This window comes from Charadrius vociferus, unplaced genomic scaffold (assembly GCF_000708025.1).
Source record: "Charadrius vociferus isolate BGI_N301 unplaced genomic scaffold, ASM70802v2 scaffold39, whole genome shotgun sequence".
Lineage (NCBI taxonomy): Eukaryota > Metazoa > Chordata > Aves > Charadriiformes > Charadriidae > Charadrius > Charadrius vociferus.
Genome location: NW_009650188.1, coordinates 5153927 through 5179303, shown reverse-complemented (window position 1 = coordinate 5179303; position 25377 = coordinate 5153927). Strand labels below are relative to the sequence as shown.

The 25377-nt window shown below is 37.3% G+C and overlaps 1 protein-coding gene across 2 annotated transcripts in view; it reads left to right on the top strand.

Annotated features, from left to right (window-relative positions):
• The first annotated feature begins 585 nt into the window (after positions 1–585).
• The window catches only part of RALGPS2 (Ral GEF with PH domain and SH3 binding motif 2), a 100170-nt gene continuing 75378 nt past the window's right edge, over positions 586–25377 (top strand). For both annotated transcript variants that reach the window (XM_009892850.1, XM_009892849.1), the window contains exons 1-4: positions 586–642; positions 4276–4383; positions 14829–14879; positions 23412–23495. In XM_009892850.1, the coding sequence (XP_009891152.1) occupies positions 586–642; positions 4276–4383; positions 14829–14879; positions 23412–23495 (300 nt within the window). The remainder of the gene's footprint in view (positions 643–4275; positions 4384–14828; positions 14880–23411; positions 23496–25377) is intronic.

Sequence of the window (25377 nt, the reverse complement as noted above, 5' to 3'; positions counted from 1 at the left end):
ATTCAGGTGATTTGTGGAGGAAAGTGTTAATTTCACTTGTACTCTTAAATTGCTTTTCTTGTGGTAATTTTCACTTGAATCTGGTGAATATACATGTAAGACAAACTATTGGATAACATCTTGCAAAAGTTATCTAATAGAGTTAACATCTGGAATATACTTTTAAAAGTGGGTAATCAAAGGAAAAGAATCGTACGTGAACTGATGTTGCAGGCCTAACTTTAAGTTAGGGTTAATGCATACATTTACATATTGATACCCAGTATATAAAAAATGGTATGGAAAAGAATATGAAAGTTTATACTGCCAGTAAGTAATGGATCGTGATGGAACCTTCAGTTGTTTGTGTCTATTTCAAGTAGGTTTAGAATATGTGTTGGAATGTAAAGTTTGGATGTCAAAGTGGTATAGCCATTTTGGAAGTACTTTATTTTTGTTCTGGATTTTAGATACCAAATCTTTTTTAAACCATGTGAATAAAATGGTTTCTGATTACTTTTTGCTTTGCAGGAATGGTTATTCGGTTGCCCTGGACATGATCCTGCTGTTGTAAATGTAGGGCTGAAGATTAATGGTGTGGGCAGTATGGACCTAATGAACGGACAGTCAAGCAGTGTTAATATTGCGGCTACTGCTTCAGAGGTAAGGATTACAAAAACCAGTTATTGGATACTTAAGACTATAAGTACTCTATTTTTTAAAATTGCACCAAAATGTAAGTTTTTCTTTTAACAGATCTAGTGCAGCAGATTCTTGTTTTAAGTGTTGGTTTCGTATCCCCCAGTTTAGATGTGAATAACTTCAAGTTCTGACCTTTGTATACCAAAATAAAGCATGAGCTAGCGTTTACAGCCTTGCTATAGCCAAAACTGCCTTTTTTATCTTTTCTTCCGTCACATCTAGACAAAGAAGCTTTTCTTTTCAAGTTTTAACAATAATAGATGCTCTTAGAGTAATAAGCTGGGCTGGCAAGGCCTGTGGGAAATGTTCTTTTCTTGGACAGGTATTTGTGTGTGTGTGTGTCAAGGGGCAGTCTGACACAGTAGCACTGGAATAAGGTTGTTCCCTTTGTCTCTTGGACTATATTCAGCCATTGGTATGTGTCCCTTTCTGCCCTCTAGAAGTGAACAGCTCATGAGTTAAGAGCATGTGTATCAGCCAAGCAATGGAAATTGGCCTCCTATGCTGATGCCTCTTATTTTGAAGTTAATGTATTTTTCCATTTGTCACCTACTACTTAAAGAAAAGAAGGGGTGGGGTCAAGTTAGTACCAGAACTTTTTGAGTTCTTTTGCTATGATCACGTGAGGAGCTGTTGAGAGTTGTGACTGATTCCTAAATTCTTAGCAGTGTTGGAGGGTTTGCAAGATCTGGTTGGTTGGGTTTTGTTGTTTGTTTTGGTTTGGTTGTGTGGTGTGGGGTGTTTTTTTTTTTCCTAAAACTCTTGCAATTCACTCCCTCTTAAAGTTTTTGGGTTTTTTGTTAATGCCGTGTAGTACTGGGATGAAGGGAAGTGAAATTCTACCTTCGGTCTATATTGAGGGATCTTTCCAGTTGCATTGTTTGTCTGTCTTCTTTAGGTGACAGTATATGCTTTTGCTTGTACAGATGTACAATACTAACTTAAGCTTTCTGCTCAGGGGAAACACTTACTTTGTTGCTGGTGCATATAATTTTTATTGCTTTTGTCAGTGTGAAACATGTTTTTACCATAGTGGATTTCAGTTTATCTTCTTTCTTTCTTTCATTATTCATCATTTTGTTGAAAAGACAAGGTATTCAAAAACATTAGAAAGTTAGACGTGATGAGAGTCACAAAGTCCTAAAAACAGTTGCTTCCTTGAATGAATCTTTGGACCTTACCAAAGATGTTTGTTTTATGTATTTACACATGTGTTTTGATAGCAGAGCTGCATGTATGCTATGTACTTGCATGTGCATATGCAAATGAAAAGGATCACAAACAAGGTGAAAGGAGAATTGGAGTGTTTTATCAAAAGGAATCAAATAATCTCCAGCACAATGCATGAGTATTGTCAAGATTTAAAGAAGAAAGCTGGCATCGATCTCTAAGACCATTGTTTTTATACAGATTCTTGTACTTTTCTTATTGTATTATGAATCATTGATTGAACATTTGTTGGCAAGCAACTGAAAAAATTTCTTGGAGGAAAGGTCTCTTTTTACTCAAGAATATAGTTTTGAATGTTTACATGATGTCTGATAAAATTGACTAAAATATATTTTGGCAAAGTTACATGAATATGCTTTCAGCAAGTGGTATTTTTTTTTTTTTTCCGAGCTTGACTAATCGTGAAGAGGGAAGATTTGTAACCAAAATGTTTCTGTATGTTGATTACTGAAAATGCCTGTCTGGTTTGGAGTTTTTGGTTGTGTTTTCAAAGTCATCTTATTTAGAAAGATTGTACTGTTGGAAGAACCCAACTAAAACCAGACATGATTATTAAATGAATGTGTACTTTCTTTATATGTCCTTATAACAAAAGTACTTAAAAATGGCCAATGGTTTATTTCAGCTGGCTGAATTCTCAAGGAGTTCAAATGTTCTTGTTTCTGTGAGTGAAAAGACAAAGTCAAAATATATAGTGTAACCCTAAAATACTGCCTTGTTAGGTTTTTGGGAGAAGACAGTAGCGCAGTAGAACTATTTACCAGCATCAGTGACTGCATGCTATCTTCCCTCCTGCCTTGGCATCAGCAGACATGATGCAGGTGTTACTGAAGTACAGTGTAACAGTACTGAAGTTTGGCTTCCATCAGAAGTGATCTGAAGTGCTCATTCATGTTTATGTTGTGTATACAACCCATATCCATGGTCTTGAAAACTTTCAACATTAGCAGTAAAATTACACAGACTGTCAGAAAGTGCCTTCATTATACGGGCAAAGTCTAATCTTTTCAGCTTTCTAGGAGGCATCCCCCATGATGGTGGTTAGGATGGAGTGCTTACAGATACATCAATCTCCAGCATAAGACAAGGCAGGTTTTGGTTTGTGCTCAGTGTGTTTTGCCACAGCTGAGCTGGAGCTCCCAGCAATGGTGAGAATAAGCTCTGTGCACCAATACTGGTTTTCTTTCTCTTCAATCTCTCCAAAGAAAGTATTGGCAAAACTGTTGTAGGAGCTCTGGTTAGCACTGACATCAAGGCTATGCTATTGCTGAAGCGTGCAGGTACCATACTGTACTTCAGGCAAGCATCCTGTTTGCTGAAGAGGAGGAGTTAAACCTGATAAGTTATTGACTGTAGTAACTGTGGTCCTTCATGATGGTTTTGTCCACATGTCTTATTTCTTCCTTTTTAGTCAAGAGTTTCCTTTACACCAGGTTTCTGAAAATGAGAAGAAACTAAGAAGCAAGAAGCATGCATAGCCTTTCTGGTTTTGGGAGGAGTGTGTAGGGCAGCAAAGTGATTGCATGCTGCGTGCATATTTCTGAAATAAGTACGCCTGGGCTTCAGATGTGAAGCATACATCTGGATGCAACATCTCAACTTCCATGCAAAAAACCCCTTCTTTCTTGTAATGACTGCATAGAACCTAGGTTTGCACCTATATACTAGAGGAAGTACTCATAACATAGATGTATTGTTTTCATATGAAACATATGAAACCAATATGAAGCGTTAACTTCATACAAAGTGTTAATTTTTTGACCTATGTTTGTATTTTGCAGGGAAGCTAAATCTTTATGTTGTAAATAAAGACTTGTAGAATAACATTCTAGGATCTGTTATTTTTTGCAAAGGTGCATTTAGAAAAAACAAACTAGAATTGTTTATACTAAGTGTCTTCAACCGGAACACATATGTAGCTCACATTGTAATTCTTGTTAAGTTGTAATGATTCTAAGAGAAACAGGAGGAGACTGATACTGTGCTTTGATGTTAACTATTCCTTTGGGGCAGACTGTGTCTTTTTCCTTCCCGTAGTGGTATTTTTTTCTGTTTGAAATTCAATGTGACTGAATTCTTATTCTTTTTATTATTAACTTTCCTGTCAACAAAATTGGAATTTAATTATGTGTTGGAATGTAACTATTGTGTTTTGAGGAATACCTTTGAAATCCATTGAAGTCAGTTTGAGAGTCTCTGATTTTAGAGGTTTTTGTCAGGAGAAAGTATGTCCTGTGAATGACTTTTAATTGATATTAATTCAGTGAACAGTGATGTTTGAACAGAAATTTTACTTTTGGGAGTGTAAAAACAAAAAAGACGAGAGAACCAAAATATCATTCGTGGGTTTGTTTGTTTCTGCAGAAGAGTAGCAGCTCTGAATCCTTGAGTGACAAAGGTTCAGCTGAACTGAAGAAGAGCTTTGATGCAGTGGTATTTGATGTGTTAAAGGTTACACCAGAAGAATATGCGGTAAGCAATTCAAGTAATTTTTGTTACTTTGTGTGCAAATCTTGGCAACCTTTCCTCTGCTTCTCCTATTCTCTCTGTTTTCTGCCTAACTTCCATTGTCCATGAGTTTCAAAAATTAATCCTGCACTATAGTTCGTAATTGTCTATATTTTGTTTAATTACAAGTGATCTTTTTGGGCTATGCTGTCCAGGTGTTTTTCACACTCATATATAACGTAGACCAAAGATTCTTAAATCTGTATAATGCAGCTTATTTCTGACATGCATATTTTAGTTGCAAGAATATACTTGATCGATACTTGTTTTTTCTGAAGGTGTTTTAATTTTCAGCTGTTAATTCTTGCATCGAGTGAGTGTTTTCTTCTTTTGGGTGCAATGGTACAGAATAATGAGTTGGACATCCTGAAGAACCAAGAAGAAATGAGTAAAAATACTTAAAACATTGGGTGGGGTTTTTTGTTTGGTTGGTTTTTTTACCTACTTGTAGAGGTTAAGATGACAGATGGTCCCTCTAAGTGATTCAAGTATGTTACTAGAAAGATTGCTAACAAGCTATTGCTCGTGCTGCATTTATAATTCCAATGATGAGATTCATGATGAGTTGTCCTGGGGAGCTTATTGAAACATGGTAGTATGTATCACAAAATATTCCCATTAAGTTTGTTCTAATTTTTAATTGTTAATAACTATTTCAGTTAATTATTAATGGCTAAATTGATTTTAATGAGCACACTGAAAATTTAAAGCATCTGGTTTATGAAGTGGTACTTACACATTAAATTCTTCTTGGGTAGTTAATGGGATTTATTCCTGACTGAGGTTCAAGTCATGTAGTTCAGGCCTCTCCTTGCTCCACTGTCAGGAACAGCTGGGCAATGAGTCACCTACTTTTCATGGGAACATGTTTTTGGGGCTGGCTGTTCTTTCAGTTTTATCTTATTATTCCTCTATATAAAGGAAATCTAAGTACTTAGGGAATTTGGGGCTAGCGGTGTGAATCCAAGTGGAATTATGCATTCAGGCCAGAAGACCTGCAGGTTCCTTTGAATGGCTCAGCTATTTAGCCAGTGGTGGATGCTGTTAAGCAGCAGAGTAAATCACTTAGTCTGTGTGGAGTTGCTGTCACTGACTCACTTGGACAGCAAAACATACAAAGGTGCTTTGCCTTGTATCTAATTTCATAATCCTTTTGCTCCACTAAATCATCTCTCCTGTGCAGAAACCTTATACTTTCATGGGTATTCTAAATGTTGCCTTCTTAGTAAATCTTGGTCAAATAAAAATCTTTATTAAAATCCAATGTTTTTACTGTTTTCATATTATATCTCAAACTGGGTAGAGTTCTAGTCGCAAACAAGAATCTTTTCATTAAGCATTTCACATAACAATTACAAACCTGTGGTTCTATTTTTGATTTATACTATCTCATTTAATTTTGCTGTTTTCTCAGTTTCCCAAAAGAAAACACCTTTACTTTTAGCCTACTCCCTTTTAAAGTATCTAGTTCTTCATATCACGTTTCATTTACTGTAAGTGGATCTGAGATGTCTTTTAGATAGAATTCTGAACAATTAGGCAAAATTGCCGGTAGTCGGTGTTCAGCCCTTTGGCAAGGTTATAATTAATCTAATTTGGTTTTCAGTGTTTCTGTACACAGCTGTACTTCTTTCTTAATGTTCATTTCCTCAGGCAAGTTTATCTGCTTTTCCAGTAGGGCTTGCTTGCTTTGAATGCTGTCTTTTTCTACTAATCCTTGCTGAAGGTTGTAGAAATAAGTAAATTTGCCAAAAACTTAAGTACCTTGGAGGAAAAGTACCTTTGACCCTTACACTTGTTTTCATTTTATTGGTCATTTCCTTATTCTTCCTGGTTTTAGCCCTACCATAAGAGCAAAATATAAAGTCTTCATCTGGATTTCAGTGTTAATGTGAAGACTGCCCAAGTGATGCAGTATGGCCAAGCTCTTGATACCAGCACTGATGAGAATGCAGAACTATGTTAGTAAGGTTTTCATTATGATAGTGGGTATGTACCTCTCACATGGGACATGGATACGCTGCCAATTGCTTTTTTCAAAGTATGAGAAAACTTCTGGTTTAGTGATAGCTCTTGTGAAATGGATGCAATGCAGACTACTGACATCTGTGACTTAGCTAAGGCTGAACTTTTTACCAACTGCAGAATGAATACTGTTTTCAAAAAAATATTTCTTTTTTTAAAATGGTGAACTGAGGAAATAATTTGTGGGCTAAGTGCCCACGTTTTGCATTTTGATCAAAACGGGTCATTGTGTACAGATGGTACAATTACGCTGGAGAAAGAAGAGCAAAAATCTGAAAGATAATTAAGTTTGAGAGATACTGGAAATAAGATTCACCGTAGTGGTTTCAGTACCAATACGAGACACACAGATGTCTCTTCTGTTCCCACTGTGTTAGAGGCATCATTGTTATTTCAAAACTCAATCTGTTTAGTCAGTTATTGGGTAAGAGACAAGTTGGACTAAGAAAACTATTCCTTGTGATCCTGTGTTTTCAAGAAGCTGCTTACCAAGCCAAAGAGAAGCCCAAGTGTAAATATTTTTGGTGATTTTATTTCCATATTCTTCTCTTTGGCAGTCATCTAATATTATCCTGAATGCAGTCGGTGTGCTGTTTCATGTAATGATCCTTTGTTAAGTCTTGTACTAACTTTCTAGCAAAAGTAAGCCAGCCCTTCAAGGGGTCCAGTTTGAACAGTAACAGAAATTATCATTGTAATACATGTATAATGGTCCAGTTATACTGTTGTTACCAACCAAGTGTTTTAAGTTCTTTGTAAGCTTGAAGGACACTTTAGAAAGGGCCAAGTTATAGCTGAAACAGGTGAGATCTTCAGGCACAGCTGCTGCTGTTGCAAATTTATAGTTTGCTTTATCACCTTACAAAAACAAAGTTTCCAAGGGATGTATTGAATACCTGCATGTTTCATAAATTGGGAAGGGGGGAATCCCGTTCAATGAGTATGAAGTAGGACATGTTCGTTTTCTGCTAAGGATTCTACAGACAGCTTTCCGACTGTAACTAATAGGGAGACTGTCTCTGTTTTGAATACCTGCTTTTAGGCTGATCACTGCTCACTTCTTTATTAAACAGCTAAAAGCCACAAAACAAGTTGGTGCCAGGATTACCCACTGGTGCCTGGCCCTGCTGATGGAGCCGTTGTGTGTGTACAGGGTAGACACAGTTGCAGTGAATGCTGTCCATTTTTGTTGAAGGGAGAAGTGTGGTTTTGAGTGTACAGGGCACAATTTGTGGGGGAGGGATATGTTAATGGTGCAGTGGCAGTGGAAAGGGGGGGCTGCTGAGAATGAAAGAAAAAAAGAAAATGCTTTGGGGACATGAGCTCCAAATTAAGATGCTGGCGAACCTCAAGTTGAAGAAATATTTATTTTTTGCTTTACAGTAAATTTTTATTCCTTAGACTGCTACTGTTTAATTATTTGACTGTTTATTACTTTTTGACTCACTTTTCCATTTTATACTTCAACTTAGCCATGGTGGTGTAAATATTTGAGGTAGAATTAAGGGAAGCGCAGCTGTATAAATGCATTGCTTTTTTTTTCTTCCCACCTAGTTATCTAAGAAGGATTCTTTATTCTTTGCCCTAGTCTCTGAAAGTGCTACGAAGTAAGTTTGTGTTAAGATGTGTGTGTACTTTTTTCATTCTGATTACAGTTAGACTTTGTCAAATGGATGTTAGAAAAAAGAATATCGCTTAATTTGGAAACTGTATGTATTTAAAGTTTATTTTAAAAATGTTTGGGTGAAACACGGAATTTTTCTTAGAGGAGTTCTTATGACAGTTAAATATCAAGTTATCTATATATGAAAAATGAACATGAGAGTGTGTTTTGTAAAGGAAGCAGGTCTCAGGTTCTGGAACCGCATCCCTTGTTTAATAAAAGGAGTAAGTCTTGAGCTGCGTGGGGTTCAACAAACACACTTTTTGTCACTTTGAACAGAACAAAAATAACTTGAACTGGCCTGAGGTTCTCCCCAGGAGAACTTTCTCTCTTGTGCGGGACTCTGGCAGATTCACAGCCCCCTCTGCAAGTTCCTGCACAGCTACTGGTGTGAGTTGTGCTACACAGTTCCTGGCAGTGATGTTGGTTTTGGCCTCTCCTGAGGCTGGTTGTCGGTGGATTAGGGAGTTTGAGGCAAGTCTGTCTGCTGCATCTGAGAGCAGTTTGAATAAAGTAAAGTACTGGGCTCTAGGAGCTTTTGATGAAAAAGGACTTCTGCTTGTATGTGTTCCTGTTAGCTTTATTTTAGAGAAGTGTCCTCCCAACGAGAGCAAGAAGAAGCAACTTTATTATAGCGTGTGGAGGAACTATTAATGATAAAAGTTCTGGAGCAGACTTTGTGAGAAAACAAGTAGAGTTTCAACGCAGGAACTTTAATCCCCCAGTGTTCATTTTGGACTGCAGAATTATTCTCCTACTGATGCAGTGCTTAACAGAGGCTTAGCTATTTTTTTCAGTGAGGAAAATTATTCTGGCAGCCTGGAGAGACAGTGCTAAGCCAAGTTGGAAGGCTTAAATATAATTCCTTCTAAAAATTCAGATTAAGGAACAATTTATGAAGTGCTTCTTGAACCAACATGGCTTCAAGGAAAATCAGATTATGGCAATATTCTTCAATAACCAAAATGTAGGCATTTTATTTTTTTTCATCTCAGACAGAAACTTAGTTTTTCTTTTCACAGTGAGAGTCTCTGTCCGGGAGCTCTATGGGAAGTGCACTGTCCTCACGGTAGGTACATGGCAGGAAAACTTGTAGTACAGCAAGTAGCCTGACAGAAGGAGTTCATGCTTGAGAAGGTCTAGGAACTAGAAACATGGCATTATAGTCCAGATCAAATGGGAACTTTCATATAGGGGCATGGAGAGGGGCTCGATGCAGTGGTGTTAACTGCAACTAGAAGTTCTTAAATTACAGGGTTTTATGGAAGGACGGTAATCCATGTGTGTTCACAGAGAAGAGAGAAGGAATTGGGGAATATTTTAAAGTTTCACTTCATTGAGTTTCTCCACATACGTCAAAGAAGCACAATGATATGTGGTTCTCAATCAACTGGTTGTAAAATTTCTAGCGTGACAACCTTGCCGGTGAGAGAGGTAAATCTCTTTATCTGAATATGAAGCTGTCTGTTAGTAAGTTTAGTATTTTGAAGTACATGTTAACAAATCCAACATCTCAACACACAGGAGACCAAAAATATTTTGTTGAGACTGTCCCCAGGTAAAGTCTTCCAACCACACGCAAAAGCTTCCATGGCTGTGCAGGGTTGGTAAAAAGTTATCTTCCAACTACCATTCCAGTGTCTTAATTGCAAGTTGATCATTAACGTTTTTAAAAGATGGTTTTCTCCTGTAGGGCTCTTCAAGTGATTGAGGATTGGGAAATACATTAATCATACATTAAAAACATACCTCTTCTAATCATATTGAGGAATTGTTATTTGGGATCTAGGGTAAACAGAAACACAAAACTTCCATTCAGGTCTTTCATTGCTTGAGCAATGAAGTTCTTTAATATATGTAAATGAACTCAATAGCCTTCTGGAAAGGTAGAAAATACTGAGCTTCCCTGTCTTTGCGTAATTTCAATGATGAATAAGAATAAGTTCAAGGTTTTGTATTGCTCATGTGATTTTATTTTTTTTTAAATATATGCAGCTGACAACTCAAAAAACAGAGGTTATGGTTGGCTTGCTTCATGTAACAAATTGATGTGAACACTTAAAATTTTTGGTTCAAATATTAAAACATTAAACCACATTTAGGAGGAGGAGCAATCCAGGAATTTGTATTGGCTGGATTAAGGAGCTGGAATGAGAAAAGTTAGTGTATGTATCTCTTCACTGCAGAAACCGAACTAGTGGCTTGTTTATTGGGGTTTAAATGGACCATGATTTGGTCATGGTAGAGGTTGCTTTTTTGGTAAGAGTTGATCAATGGTATCTAACATAAATATCATAAATTATTTTCTAGGTTTTGTCACTTCAAGTGCTGTTAATTAGAATGTCAGCATTTCAGTTTGCTTTATTTTTTGCTTAGCAGGGAGCAAGCACCCTTAAAATGGTAAAAATTCAGTGAAGTGTTCCACTTAGGAATAAGTTGATGTTTAAAAAAATTTTTGTCAAAGGTATTCTTAAACTCTTATGTGAGGGGCACTGTCATATCTACAAACCCAAATGGCTCCTTATCCATCAGCTTAGATAGTCAGCTATCAGTTGCTTGCCTCTTTGGAATTGTGAACAATTTAAGTGCTTGGAACGCTTAATGGAAATTGCAAGCTCTCTAAGAAAGGAACCTCAACAGGGATGTTTCTTGAACAAGTGGCAATGTGATACCGTGTTACTGAAGATCAATAGTACTTTTAGTGAAAGCAGCAAGATGTGTAAACCAAACAAGCAAAGAAACCAACCCAGCTGAATATCAATGTGATACTAGAAGAAAAAAATTTCTCTGTTAAAAATTATAGGTTGGGATTTATTTCTGTTCTTATAGTTGCTTTTCTTATATTTTAATGTTCTTAATAGGAATTTAAAATCTTTTTAGTAATGAACATTAATCTTGAGCTTTGGCATGTGTGGGGTTTTTGTCCACAGTGTTAATCTACCATTCCCTATTTAAAATGTATGCATTTGTTTTGATGTGAGTTCTGGTGTGAAGTTATAATAACTGTCTTTGTTTCCTAAATAGTGGGTATTGAACCTATCTTAAAGTAATAATTGGTTTAGGAGTCACTACTGAAGCAAGTTATAATATAATTTAGCTAAGGCAGTTCAGGTTGATTAAGATGACAAATTCTGGAGGGCTGGGAAGAAATACAACAATTATTTTTAAGCATTCTCTCTTCTATGTGAACAATGAATCAGTTTCCTGGCTCATTTTTATTGTACCATTGTTTGAATCTTGTTTTAGTGAGGAGGATTTGCAGTGAAATGTTAAAAACTATTGAAATGCCTGGGTCTCTTGTAAGGATGTTTTAATATACCCTATATTCAGATTTTATTGAAGTGCTTATTCTTTTGGTTTCACCTTCCCCACTCTGACCAATTTTCTAATTAATTTCATTTATTGGGAAGCATAGTAATATGTTCATTCAGCCATATATTTACCTAAAATAATACATTTCTGACAAAGTTTGATATACTTTAGCAAACAAGTGGGAGACTAGGGATTGAGTTCTATGGCTGGTGTTTCGGGACTGGGTTCTTCACCTTGGATATCAAAAGGAAGAGTTAATTCTTGCTGTAATGTGTGGCTGCTCTATGGTCAGGATCACATCAGGTGAGAGAAGTCAGTCCATGCTTTCCTACTGTCCCTGTGTCTTTTGAGTGTTCTCTGCAGGTAAGAAAGTGTAATTCCTTGCTGCTTGTGCCTGCACAGCCATGGGTGCGTGGTTAAATGATTTACAGAACTGGGATAGATTTCCTCCTTCCCAGTGAGTGGGAAGTTAAAAATAACACACCCCCCACCCCCTACCCCCCCCCCAAATATCAGGCAAGTTTGTCCTATGCAGTGGTGCAGACTTTCTGTATTTAGGTAAGTGCTGCCCTCATAGGGAAGCCCTTTTCTTAGGCATTCTCAATTTATCATCTTACGCTTTTAAGCAAGATTTAGAAATAAGCAAACTTGTGCCTCTACTCCTTTTAGGATAAGTGTTCTCTGAACACATCTTGATTATTAGCTTCAAGTCCATTTTAACTCTAGAAATTAGTTAGCCAGGTTTTCCCTGCCCCCTTCTTAAATATCATGCTTGTGGAGAAAAATCTTGTTCCCCCTACTTGTTGGATGTCTTTCCCTGCCCCAGTAAAGACATGCCTTGCCTATCTGTTTCCTCAAAAGAGCCTTATACGTAGATAAATAAGAGGGCATACTATTAAATTGTCAAGATGAAGCTGTATTTGCTTACCCAGATACAGCATAACCTCACCCAGAATGACATCTATGACAAGTTTAGAAGTTTCTGATGCTCTTCTGTGTGCAATGTAAAGTTCTAGCTGTACCCTTCACCTATAGCAGAGCATTGTCAAGCATGTTGTGGCTTTTGGCAAGGAACTATTCCTGTCACTGTTCAAGGGTCCTTGTCGTTTCCAAGGTAACCTGCTCAGGGTTAGGGAAAAGTGGGAAATAGCACAAAAAATTACCAGCATTGTCTATGCATGCGTTCAGAATCCTTCCAAAGGAAAGTTTTATTAACCGCTGTTGGAATAGTTTGTGTTGTCTGGGGGCACTTTCACAAATTTGTCCACTTCCATTGCCAGGAGTGAGTTGTTGCTGTCGGTACTTTTTGTGGCAAGATAAAACTACCTGGCTTGAAAAAAGGCTTTGTGTGAAGATTTCTGCATTTCTGACCTTGATGGTCTTAAAAAAACAAAACAAACAAAAAAGCTGAGAGAGTCTTTAATTTAAGGAAAAGAAACCGTTTTGATTCCTTCAAGAGTAATTTTTTCATAGGCCTCATAATAAAAGAATAGAATGGTTTCAGTTAGCAAGGTTGCTTTCAGTTTGAAAGGTGTCTTTTGTTTTTGGCAGAAGTTTATTATATATATTTTACTGTAGTTGCTATGGGTGCAAGGGAATACAGAAGTTATATTGAAGGCAAAAGTTGTTTGGCATACTATATCCCTGACTTTCTTTTATTACTAATTGCTGCTGCTTAAAACAAATTGTGGGGGAAGGGGGTATGTCTGTCTGATGTCCTTGACTTCATCTGAACTTTAAAGGTACAGTATAATTTGTGCTGTCGAGATAGATGCTGCAGCTGATCACTTGATTGTTAAATCACATTTAAAAACGGCAGTTGGGAGATTAATTTTTAAGTTGGCAGTTAAATAGCTTATGGGTATTAATGAATGGCGGGTGCAAATCATAGGCCTCATATCACATGCAAGTGTTGTTTATGTTAGAGGACCAAGAATGTCTTGTATGTGTAAAAGTTTGTGCAGGGTTTACTGTTACAAAGGTGTTCAGACGTACATTTCTGAGTGTAAATCTTCTTATTTGTAGTTGAACATGTGGATTTATTTAATTGATCTGATTTAATGTCACTTTAGCCCAAGACTAGAAAAATCTAATACAGCTTTAAAGCCAACTAAACCAGAGGCCAGGCAAGAAAGTTTGTAAAATTGAAACTCATAAAGGGCATGTTACTTTCGTGGTGTTGCACTGCAGAATACCAGATGATTGTGTCCAGTGGTGTGTCAGTTACAGAAACTGGGACTGATTTATATAAATTTTTTATGGTCATGTTTAATTGCTAGAATTCATACCTAAAACTAGGTTTAGAGGTCAAGGAGATCTGCTACAAAAATGTAGATTTGGTTGTCTGGCAAAACACATCACTTCTCATCTCATTAGACCAGGTATTGTCATTAGAGCAGGTGCATCTCTTTGCACCTGCTTTCTTTCAACTAGAGCATCCTAGTTAGAATTTTTCTGCAAGGTTGACTTTATCTGAGAAGCTATTCTGCTATCCAACAATGGCATTCAATGGAAACTGCAATTTGTGAGAGTCACAAAGCTGTCAGTGTGTACCGCAGAGTGTATAAATTGGGGAACTGCCGTTTTCAAGGAAGTGAGAATAAAGCTGTGCAGCTCACATCTGAGGAAACTGAACAAGATCTCTGAATTAATTGTTAAAAGGGTATTTGCAGTATCTAACTCAGATGGCAGTGGCATTTCTGGGCTACCTACGTACTCTTTGAAAGAGATAGTCTCTTTCTTTTGGATACATAGGCAGAAAGCAATCCTCAATTGTATGCTTAAAATAAGGCTCAGTGAAAATGTTTCAAAATGCAAAACCTGGTTGTTGACTCTGTGAGTTCCCCTTTACCCCTTTGAAAGCTAAGCAGACATCCCAGAATGAAAATGTACTTACTGGTTCTGACTTGCTGGAAGTGAGATGGCTGTATTTAATTTTAACTGTTGCTGCATAACTGAACAATTACTTAACTTAGTTATTCAGATATGGTCCAAGTATTGATTAAAGAATTTTAGGGATTTTTCAGTAGAATTGAGTAACATCTAGACTAAGATTCAGTTTGAAGAGAAACTGCCCTTGAGCAACTAAAGTTAGTTCATTGTATTCTTGGATAGCTTCTTCTATAGCGTTTCTGAGTTCAACCTCAGACTTGCATATATAACTGCAGGATTATGCTCCTGAGAATAATTTCTCATAACTTCTTTATTTTATTAAATGTAAAGTTTGGAGCACTTTATGCTCTGGTTTTTCAGGACGGCTCTGTGGTAGGAGCCGAAACCTCTGAAATTAGCTACAAAATGAAACTCAAATAATAAAAGGAAACAGAGCAAGTACCGTTCTCATGCAGCACAGCAACTTAATGGAATGCAAGGCTAATATTGAGCTGAACTTTTTTTTTGTTTGTTTCAGGGTCAGATAACGCTAATGGATGTCCCTGTATTTAAAGCAATTCAGCCAGAAGTAAGTAGTTCATTGGTTTTGGTTTCAAATTTAAATGAAAAAAGTTTTGCCAGTGTATAAATTCTGGAATTGCAAAGTGTAAGTATGTCAATAAATCTTAATTTTTCTACCAATTCATATAGCTCTGAAGCAGAAGGTTTTATAACACAAAAATATCTGGAACTCATAGTTTGTTTGGGGAATGAAGTGTTGGTATTTAAATACGTTCAGCTGGTGCTAGAGTTGAAGTATCTAGGTTTTAATGTTCCTGAATGATAAACGTCATGATTTGACTATTCTGATCATAATGTTTTAGCTTTTGGCTCCTGATACCTCATGCAATACCTCATCCTGTTCTGTGTTTCCCTAACTGGTTCATAACCTTTTTTTTTTTTTTTTTTTTTTTTTTTTTGAAAAAGAAAAATGGCTATAATGGCATCTTGTATTCAAGATGGGTGTGATTGTGGATATATTGATGATTTGTGTTCTCTGTTTTGGTTTTATATAATGCCATATTCCTTTGTGATTGCAGCCTGACTTGAACTGATGTTTTCAGAATCTTCACAGTGACTCTAATAAATGATGAATTTGTTTATCCTTATTTCTCTGTGATTAGTATTTCCCTATGGGCATTGTTTTGTGCTTTTGAAGGTTTATTTTTCAGTTTATCATCCACTTTATCACTAGGGTGGAGATATTTTTCAGCTCATCAGTCACCTTTAGACTATCATAAGCTATCTTATTGGTAGCAGGCTTTTGTCATGTCACTCTTGTGACATGCTGAAGAATATTTTGCTTCAAGTGGAGAAACCTGCTGAATCTCTTGGTTGTGACTATTGATTTGATCATTTGTGTACCCACAAATTTTTTTGAAGGCTTTCTTTTGATCTGTACTTGAAAACGTCATGATTTAACTTTAGTGATTTCAGCAAGCTATTTCCCAACCCATGTGGTTTGGGGGGGGTGGGGGTGGGTGGGTTGTTGGGTTTTTGTCTGTTTTGTTGTTGGTTGGTGTTTGTTTTTAATCCTTCGAAGAACCTCTCATTTGATCTCTCCAGCTTTTTTTTTTTTTTCTGGGTGTCCTTAGAGTCTTTTTAATTGGCAGAATATGTTTTTCCTGATCTTCTAATAGGGGATCTCTGTTTTTTAAAAGAAGTTTTTTCCGAAAACTGTAAAGCATTTTACCCTTTTATCTGAATCTTTTAAGTAGTTTCCTTGTGTGTGTTTGTGCACACTTTCTAATGTTAAGCATTATTGCTATATAGTGTTCACACTGAAGTTGAATCAGCTCTGGTTGCTTTTACACAGTGCCTGGTCTCTAGTTACACTGAGCTTCAAAGAACTGGATAACAAAAAATCAAGCCACCAATTTAACTAGTTAGGACTTTTCCTAATGATCTGCTGATAAAGAAATTCCACTGTTTGAGCTTGATGGTGGTTTATTCTTTGCAATCTGCTTTCAGCACTGCACAGGATGAGCAGTCAATTGTGTAACAACCATAAGGAAGCCAGCAAGTTACATCTAGTGACAGTGATCCGATACTCCATACCTCATAATTTTTTGCCTTTTTAATGCTGCCTCCTGTATCTCAAATTGTTGCTTGAGCAGACCTACAGAAGGTCTCTGGGAGCTGAGAAGAAATGTCAAGAAGGCACATCTAATTTTGCTGTTTTTTCTAACTTACTGGAAACTATAAAGGAAGAAAGCAGAATAAAATAATGGAACTTATTTAAAAGAAAAACTGTGGGAGAGTAGGTGAATATATCTAGAAAGTAATGCCTTTTAAGAAATCAGTGTGTAGAGCATAAGAAAAATTCACATGATGCTTTCACTGGAAAATATCCATGTAAGGAAAGGTAGCTGTTTTAACACTTCTCAAGTGTTTGCACAAAAGCAGTTGAAGGCACTGACAGCATGGAAGTATTGTCTGTCCACCAGTGCTCCTTCACAGGGAGGCAGAGGTCTGTCATTTTGTATCTAATGTGCCTCTAAATTGTGTTAATCCCCTATGGAAAAGGGGCATGCAGATTAACTCTCAGGTCTTTACATATCTTTACATATATCTTGATGTGTGTACTCAAACATTGTTGAATTTGTAATTAGAAAACAAAACAATGTTGAGCTGATTTAACCTGTGTTAAAGCTGCAGTTTAGAAGCCCTTTTATGAGAACTAAAAGGTGTTGATAGAATTTTGGGTTTTTTAATATCAGTGTTAGGAGGTATTCTCTTTAGAATGAAATTCCACAGCTCTCATCCATATGCATTGTGGGAGATGAACAAAATCTTTCCCAGTGTGCCAAGATATAAAAACTGGGTGTTATAGATCGTTGTAACTTACTAACAAATCTTTGTTATACAGGGCATGAATCTCAATTTGCTTTCCAAACTCTGTAGAACAAAACATGAATGAATATTTTTAGCATTTAATGCGTTTGCATGTTTTCTTGCAAAGAGGGTTCTGAAAGATTTATTCCAAGATGCTTAATTTTTAAAAGAACTGGAGATGAATTTCCTCCATCTTAGCAAGTGTAAGCAGTATTCTTTAAATATGATAGTGTTGCTTGACTATCTAAATTATTGTGTTGCATCATCTTCATTGTGTTAAAATCTTTTCCTAAAGTATTGCAGGTTTGAGGTTTTTTTAAAAGCAACATCAGAATTTCATCTTGTTTATCTTAACAAAAAACAACTGAATAACACTTTTTACAGTGATATCTAGTAAATTTTCCTTTAGCTTCAAAATCAATGAATGTACTCATAGTACACACTTGTATACTTCTACAGACTTTTGCCTCTATCTGTAGCAAAAAAAAAAAAAGTAACTCTTTGTGGCTGTATTCAAATTTACTACAGTGTGTTCTAGAGTTCCTACACATTACCCACTACAGCTTCCTGTGTCATGTTCAGGAAAAGTCAGACAGGGAGCTTAGTGTAGCCCACATAACTCAGGATTAAGGTACAGTGGATCACTTCACATTTAGGGTGAGCCAGAAGCATGGACTTGAACAGTTACCATGGCTTAGACAGTTTATAGTGACATGATCCTCTGCCTGAGCTTTAAGCAGACTGTATCACTCCAAGTGATACTGGAAACCACATTTCTTCATCGTTAAAAGTGCCTGCAAGTTACTTCTGAGGAAAGAAAGTAGAAGGAATTGCTGTTTCTTTGTTAATTAGTAATTGGGGGGTGCAGTATAAGAAATGAAGATAATAAAGAACACACTCTGCTGCATAAACTTCTGTATGTATGAAAGTAGCCAACGTGCATTTTCATTTTTGGGAAACAAAAAAGATGGAGTTCCCTAAGTCAATCATATGATTTCCATCTGTTGCCCATGAATGACAAGTGGTGTGTTGGTTTTTTGTTTTCTTTTTCCTGTAGTGGCTGTGGCTTTCTAAAGAGTGGTGACTATAAAACAGAAAGGTAGTCGTAGACTTGCTAATTTGTGCTCCTGGTAGCTATGTTAACATTAACCAACTGCCAGATGTCCCCTTGCAGAACACATTAACTTGCTTTTATTGGAAAATCTGATTAGTTATTCTACATATTTTAATACATTCTCCAAAATTCTTTACCCATATGTACTCACATTGAAAAATCTTTCTGGGTTATTGCCTTGAACTTCATCCCCTCTGTTTCATTAGGCTAGGCAGCGAAAAAAAAAAAATAATTGTGTATTGAATATTCATCTTTACTTGTTCTGAAGTTGTATAATGGTTCCACTATTAATCTTTGCTTTTTATCTCCTCCTATTTTTGAAACTTTCACTTTGACCTGTATATGAAGATTTTAATGAGAAGTACAGTCTCTCCTTCTGCCGTGTAGTACAGGTTATAATTTAAGTACTCCTGTAGTATTTTGTTAAAGAAAGTAAAATTCTATGGAAAACCAAAATGAGTTACGAAGAAAGTTTAGCTTTTGTATTCTTGATTATAAGTCTATCAATCTTACACCTCATTTTAAATAAATTACACAAAATAAGAAATTGGTAGTTGTAGTAATGTAGCTCCTGTGCTTCCGTTGACTGGCAGACTAAGGAAATAATCCTTGTTAATAATTCAGGTTTAAAACTCATGGCAGAAGAAGTGCAGTTCTAGAGGAAGATCAAAGAAACATATCTTAATTAGGGTAATGGTATAGGAGGCATGGTATCTTTAATTGGCGAAGTGAGTATTTTTATAGAAGTATAAGAATGGTTTTTGAATTCCAATTCAGCAAATTAGTATGCTTTATTGCAGTAGTGTGTGCAGAGTCAGGTCCATGCACGTTAGGGTTGCGTTATACTTTTCCCAGACCAAATGCAGTGAAGGCAAAACCTTGGTGGATCCTCTTCTGTTGGTGGCATCTTAGGGTGGTGGGATGAGCAGTGTCAAGGGCAATGATTTTAGGCAAGCAGGTTCTAGCAAGGGGGAAGAGGGTTGTGAACAACAGTGTCCCCTGAAGCAGACTGATCAGGTAATAATGCTGAGAAACTGTGGACAGGCAGCAAAGGGAAACTACTTTTAGTTTAGAGTCAAGAGAGAGTAAAGCTGGCTGTATAGGGGAGAGAGGTCTTGCAAGTGAGATGGAGAAGCTATGTGCAGGAGCTAGAAGAAAAGGTTCAAGTTGAAGTAACAAATATACATATGTATTTGCTATGTGCACCTTCTTTATATTTCTTACACTAACTAAAGGGAGGGGGGGAAAAGGTTTTGTGAACTCTGCGGAGTCTGTACCTCTCCTGTGTCTGTCCCTAAACAGTGGTGTAGTTGTTGGGTTAAGCTGTTGGAGAATCTGAATTCATAGCACAGGTCCTGAGGGTCTTCATAGCTGTGCCTTGGCACCTCTGTAAAAGGATTTTGATGTGTACTTTTCTAGTCAGGAGCAGGATCTTTTGCTTTGCAGTATCCAATGCTATATACTTTCACTCAGGAACGTGGATAGAGCTAAAGGACTCTCAATTTTGTTGCCGCTAGCAGTTATCAGGACTGTTTTGTCTGTTACTTCTGTGCTGAGCTTCAGGCACGTGTAGGAGAGGATGTGCCTTTGGCCCTGACATTTTATTTGGGACCCCGTATACTCTGGAAGCATCTCAGTCCCATACCTATCCTCTCTTTGCTGTACGCATGTATTTTCAAATTATCTTAACACTAAATCTGTTATGATCTAGTCTTTGTACTCTGTCTCCAGTTGACAACAACTTCTGCCTCCTACCTCCTGTAGTCTGAGTTCATCATCTTTTCCGCCCTCTTTTTCCGTAGAGTGCAGCACAAAGGAATTCCAGGCACTCCAGCCAGTAAGTCAGCTTCATGGGGGGCCCAATTTAAACACCTCCATGCAAACACATGTAGCATGGGGAATAAATAAGAGTTAGAGACATGTGCCTGACTGCAGGGCTGTGATCTTATTGGCATCACAGAGACACGGTGGGATGGCTCCTATGTCTGGAGTATTGGAATGGAAGGATACAGGCTCTTTAGGAAGGACGGGGAAACTGTAATTATCAGATGCCAGTAGGGATGAATCACCTTGTATTATCCCAAGTGCAGAGCTGTAATTATTATTCTAATGGAAACTGCAGCACTGCGAGATGTTGGGGGTAGAGAATGTAAACAAGAGTCTCTTGGACTCCTTCTCCAATGGCCTACTCTTTGCAACAGGAGCAACTTGGAGCTTTGTGGTTGTCTTGTTCATAGTCATTGAAGTGCAGATATATGGAAATGGGCACATGCATTCCTGTGGTGAACATGCAGCATTTTCCCTGATAGGTTTTGGTGGCAGAACTTTCTAGTGAAATTTGAAGGAATGGCCCTAAATACAAAGCTAGAGACCCTGCATTCTTCCCAGTGCTTGTGGACAGGACCATCTCTGAGTGTTCTGTAATAAATACCAGCACATCACAAACTTGAACAAGTGGAAGAGTTCAAGGTCTCTCTTGACTGGCGTGAGACTCTTTAGTAGTTTTGGGACATTGGTTGAAAAGATGTTAAGAAGTTCTGGATTAAAAAACCAAACCAAAACACAACTTTAGAATTTAGAATATCCAGATATAAAATTCTGTTAAACTATGACTACCTTAAATGGCACAATTATTGGTTACATGTTGAATCATCTTATCTACATTATACGGTAGCTGGAAAGCTGGGGAAGGACTTTTCACTAGGGCATGTAGTGATAGGAGGGAGAATGGCTTCAAACTGGAAGAAGGTAGATTTAGAACGGATATTAGGAAGAAATTTTTCACTTTGAGGGTGGTGAGGCACTGGAACAGGCTGCCCAGAGGAGTTGTGGAAGCTCCACCCCTGGAGGTGTTTAAGGCCAGGCTGGATGGGGCTTTGAGCAACCTGGTCATGGTGGTGAATGGAGTTAAATCCAGTTGGCATCCAGTCACAAGTGGTGTTCCCCAGGACTCTGCTGGGGCCGGTTCTCTTTAATATTTTTATCAATGACCTGGACGAGTGGATTGAATGCACCCTCAGTAAGATCACAAATGACACTAAGCTAAGCGGGCGTGTTAATCTGGCTGAGGGTAGGATGGCTCTACAGAGGGATCTGGATAGGCTGGACCAATGGGCGGAGGCCAATGGTAGGAGGTTCAACAAGGCCAAGTACCGGGTACTGGACTTGGATCACAACAACCCCATGCAGTGCTGGAGGCTTGGGGTGGAGCGGCTCAAAAGCTGCCCGGCAGTAAAGGACTTGGGAGTGTTGGTGGACAGCTGGCTGAATATGAGCCAGCAGTGTGCCCAGGTGGCCAAGAAGGCCAACGGCATCCTGGCCTGTATCAGGTATAGTCTGGTGAGCAGGACTAGGGAGGTGATCGTCCCCCTGTACTTGGCACTGGTGAGGCCCCACCTAGAGTAGTACTGTGTTCAGTTTTGGGCCCATTGCTACAAGAAGGACATTGAGGTGTTGGAGCGTGTCCAGAGGAGGGCAATGAAGCTGGTGAGGGGTCTGGAGGACAAGTCTTATGAGGAATGACTGAGGGAACTGGGGTTGTTTAGCCTGGAGAAGAGGAGGCTGAGGGGAGACCTTACCACTCTCTACAACTACCTGAAAGGAGGTTGTAGAGAGGTGGGGGCTGACCTCTTCTCCCTGGTGAGAAGTGATAGGACGAGAGGAAATGGCTTCAAGTTATGCCAGGTGTGGTTTAGATTGGATATTAGGAAAATTTTTTTTCACCAAAAGGTTTATCAAACATTGGAATAGACTGGAGGTGGTGGATTTACCATCCCAGGTGGTGTTTTAAAAAAGGGTAGATGTGGTACTTGTGGACATGATTTAGAAGTGGTTTTGTCAGGGTAGGTTAATGGTTGGACTTGGAGATCTTAAAGGTCCCTTCCAACCTCAACAATTCTATGGTCTAGTGGGAGGTGTCCCTGCCTATGGCAGAGGGATTGGAACTCAATGGTCTTCAAGGTCCCTTCCAACCTAAACCATTCTATGATTCTGTGAGTCTGTGCTGGTTTCAGTAAGCAGTTTTCAAGATGGTGATAAAACTGACAATGCTTCAGAGGGGAAGATGTGGAAAGAAAGCATGAATAAGTAAAAACAAAAGGCTGTACTTTGGTCTTAGGCCACTTGAATAATTAAGCTGTCTGTATTGATTATCTTGCGAGTACTGTGGAGTAGGCGGTGTGCTGTATGCTGTATATATTTGCATCTATTCTGTGTGCTGTTGTATTTGAATAGAAGAGCTCATTGGTACACTTAGTTTTTTATGATTGCAATTAAAGCTGCTTTAATGAAATTAAGTGATAGTAAATACCGAGGAAGTTAATGTAGTTTCCCAACTGCTGAGTAAGTTTTACAGACAAGTAAGAGACATTGTAACTTTGTAGTTATAAAGTAATGCTTTTTCAGGCTTTACAAGTAATTTGTTATTGTTGAGGTCTACAGTTTTTAGGGGGAATTAAGTACAGGGACTACGTGTTTATTTTTTTTATTTTTTTAAGCAAGTCCCCTTGTTCCCTTTTATACCACCAAACTAGAAGCTTAAGTGATGAGTGTTGTTCAACTTAAAATAAAATTGGTTCCTTTAGAAGGGAAAACTGGAAGTAGTATTTCTTTTATTGTTGCTGCAACAGACGACAATTTTAATGCAACATGTCAAGTTGAAATAATGCAACATGGCTAGATTGAGTCAACAAGGTGTGTCTTCTTCTTTAAATATCTTTAGAAAGCAATTAAAAACAAAAGAATATGCTGCTATCCCTAGCTCACATTAACATTTAAAGCAGGATTTTCTGTGGTAACAGTATGGATCTTGAATTATTTGACTGGTTTCTAATAAGACCTTGATTCTGAAAAAAAAAAGTCCACAACTCAACAAAAGATTAATTGTAAAAAATCTAATCATTCAAAACAATTCAGAAATAACACTTGTGAAATCTCAATTTACACAAGAACTCTGAAAAAGTGTAACTATATATTTATTACTTCAATGTATTATTGCTCTGTTTAGTTATTTTGAGACTAAGATTTGTCTCTCTATATGCTCTTGGCTCTAGACATGTGTTACGCGCTAATTTAAAAAAAAAAAAAAATGAAATTTCATCCTTGTTCTTCCAGGAGCTGGCAAGCTGTGGCTGGAATAAAAAAGAGAAATACAGTTCTGCACCAAATGCTGTTGCTTTCACCAGAAGATTCAATCACGTGAGTTATTTTTTCCAGTGTCATTACATATACACATTTTAAAAGTCTGGGGAATTAAGTGTTCTGGCACATCACTTTCGTTACTGCTCACAGCTGATTACTTGAAACCTTAAAGTATCTGCTATAAGGAGTTCTTCATCTTCAGGATATACAGAAAGACCAAAACAGTACTGAAGAAGTAGCTATGTGTGTGTTTTAAATAGCAGTTATTGATGAAACAGGAAAATATTAAGTGATATTTTCTTTATTTTTCTTTTCTTCCCATAAATGCTGGCTGTCCTTTACATAAAGACTGAATCATCATTACAGGTTAAAGGCTTATTACCATACAGGATTTCTGGAGTAGTAATTAGATGTAACTTCTCTCTGTGTTAGTTGAGTGTCTTTTGCTCCTCATAGATGTTTTTGTCCCTAGAAATAGCAATCTTTTGTTGATATGGTTACCTTTCTAAAGTGGTTCTGGGCAAACTTTAACAATTCTAAACAATTTTACTGTACAAAACTTGTTCTTTAACTCTGTAGTTGGCATAATTTTTGAGGTGGTGTATTTGAGATTTATGGCTTTCTTCCTTAAAAATTTCTCTGTGTAAAATCAACTTTTAAAATAAGGTCAGAATTTTAGCTTTCTCCACAATTAAAGCTGTAGGATTCCAGCTATGTAGTTAGCTAACCAAGTCCCAAAACTGTAAAGCTTTTTTATGTAATGCCATATTTTGTATTTCAGATGAAGTAATTCTGTGACCCTCATCTCTTCTCTTGTAAATGTTTAATGATGTCTCAAACTTACAAGCTCTATTCCAGACCTATCTTCTGTGCCCAGTTTCAGATCTACAGACGTCTTTGCTAATCATCTAAAACTCAGACCAAACCCCTAATTTCTTCAGGTGTTTTTTTTCTATCAATTGTTGTGTACTTTCTCACTTTCCATTATTGCTCACATTCAGAGTATGACCAAATCCTGTTACTTCTCGTTGACAACACAATATTTCTTAACTTTCTAATGATTGAAATGCTTGTCTGGGCAAGGGTTTTAGACGCTTGCTTGATTCTCCTCTTGACTGAAGAGAAAATGTTACACTGCAAACTCCTTGTGTCCGTACTATCTATTGAAAGCCTGGGGACTTTGGGTTGGGAGGTTTTGGTTTTGTTTTTTTTGGTTTGAGTGTTTGGGTGGTTTTTGTTTTTTTTTTTTTTTTTTTTGCATTTCATTGAAATTTTCCTGATCTAGCTTTTGAAATCATTCCTTTATTGGACTACATATGCATCTTGAGGCTACTTTTACACTAATACTTTTTGCACTAATCTCACTGATGTGCCAGTGATCCCAACATTTGCTGTCTTATTTATTCATGTAAGTTATCTCTTCAAAGAAACATTTTGTTTTGCTGAGTATTCTGAAATGTTTTTATAGTAAGGGCCATGTTAGGCAGTGTACCTCATGAAGGACATGGCTTATTTGTTATTGTATAATGTACTAAAGAACTGCAGAAATTGACCAAACAAAGTCTTCAGACTTATTAAAGAATTGGTAAAATATGCTTAGTAAGAAGAAGGAAGGAGGGGAAACCTTATCACGGGAATAAGCAGTCAGCTGTCTGCGAACTGACAGTTTGTCATTACAGATCAGCTGTTGAAAAATATTTAACCTGTAAAATATCTTAAGGAATGAGGGAAGGAGGTTTGCCTTCTACAGCTCACTTTAAATGTAGCTATTAAAGACCTTAAATGTAGCTAAAATGCTAACTCTGTTGATAAATAGTGTTTGGAAAACTAGATACAGTATTTCTAGATTAACATACAGAAATTCCATTATGCCAACAAAATCCTGTTAGTTTGTTATTATAATCCTATCTTCAGTCTCCCCTTCTTATTCATCCTAATG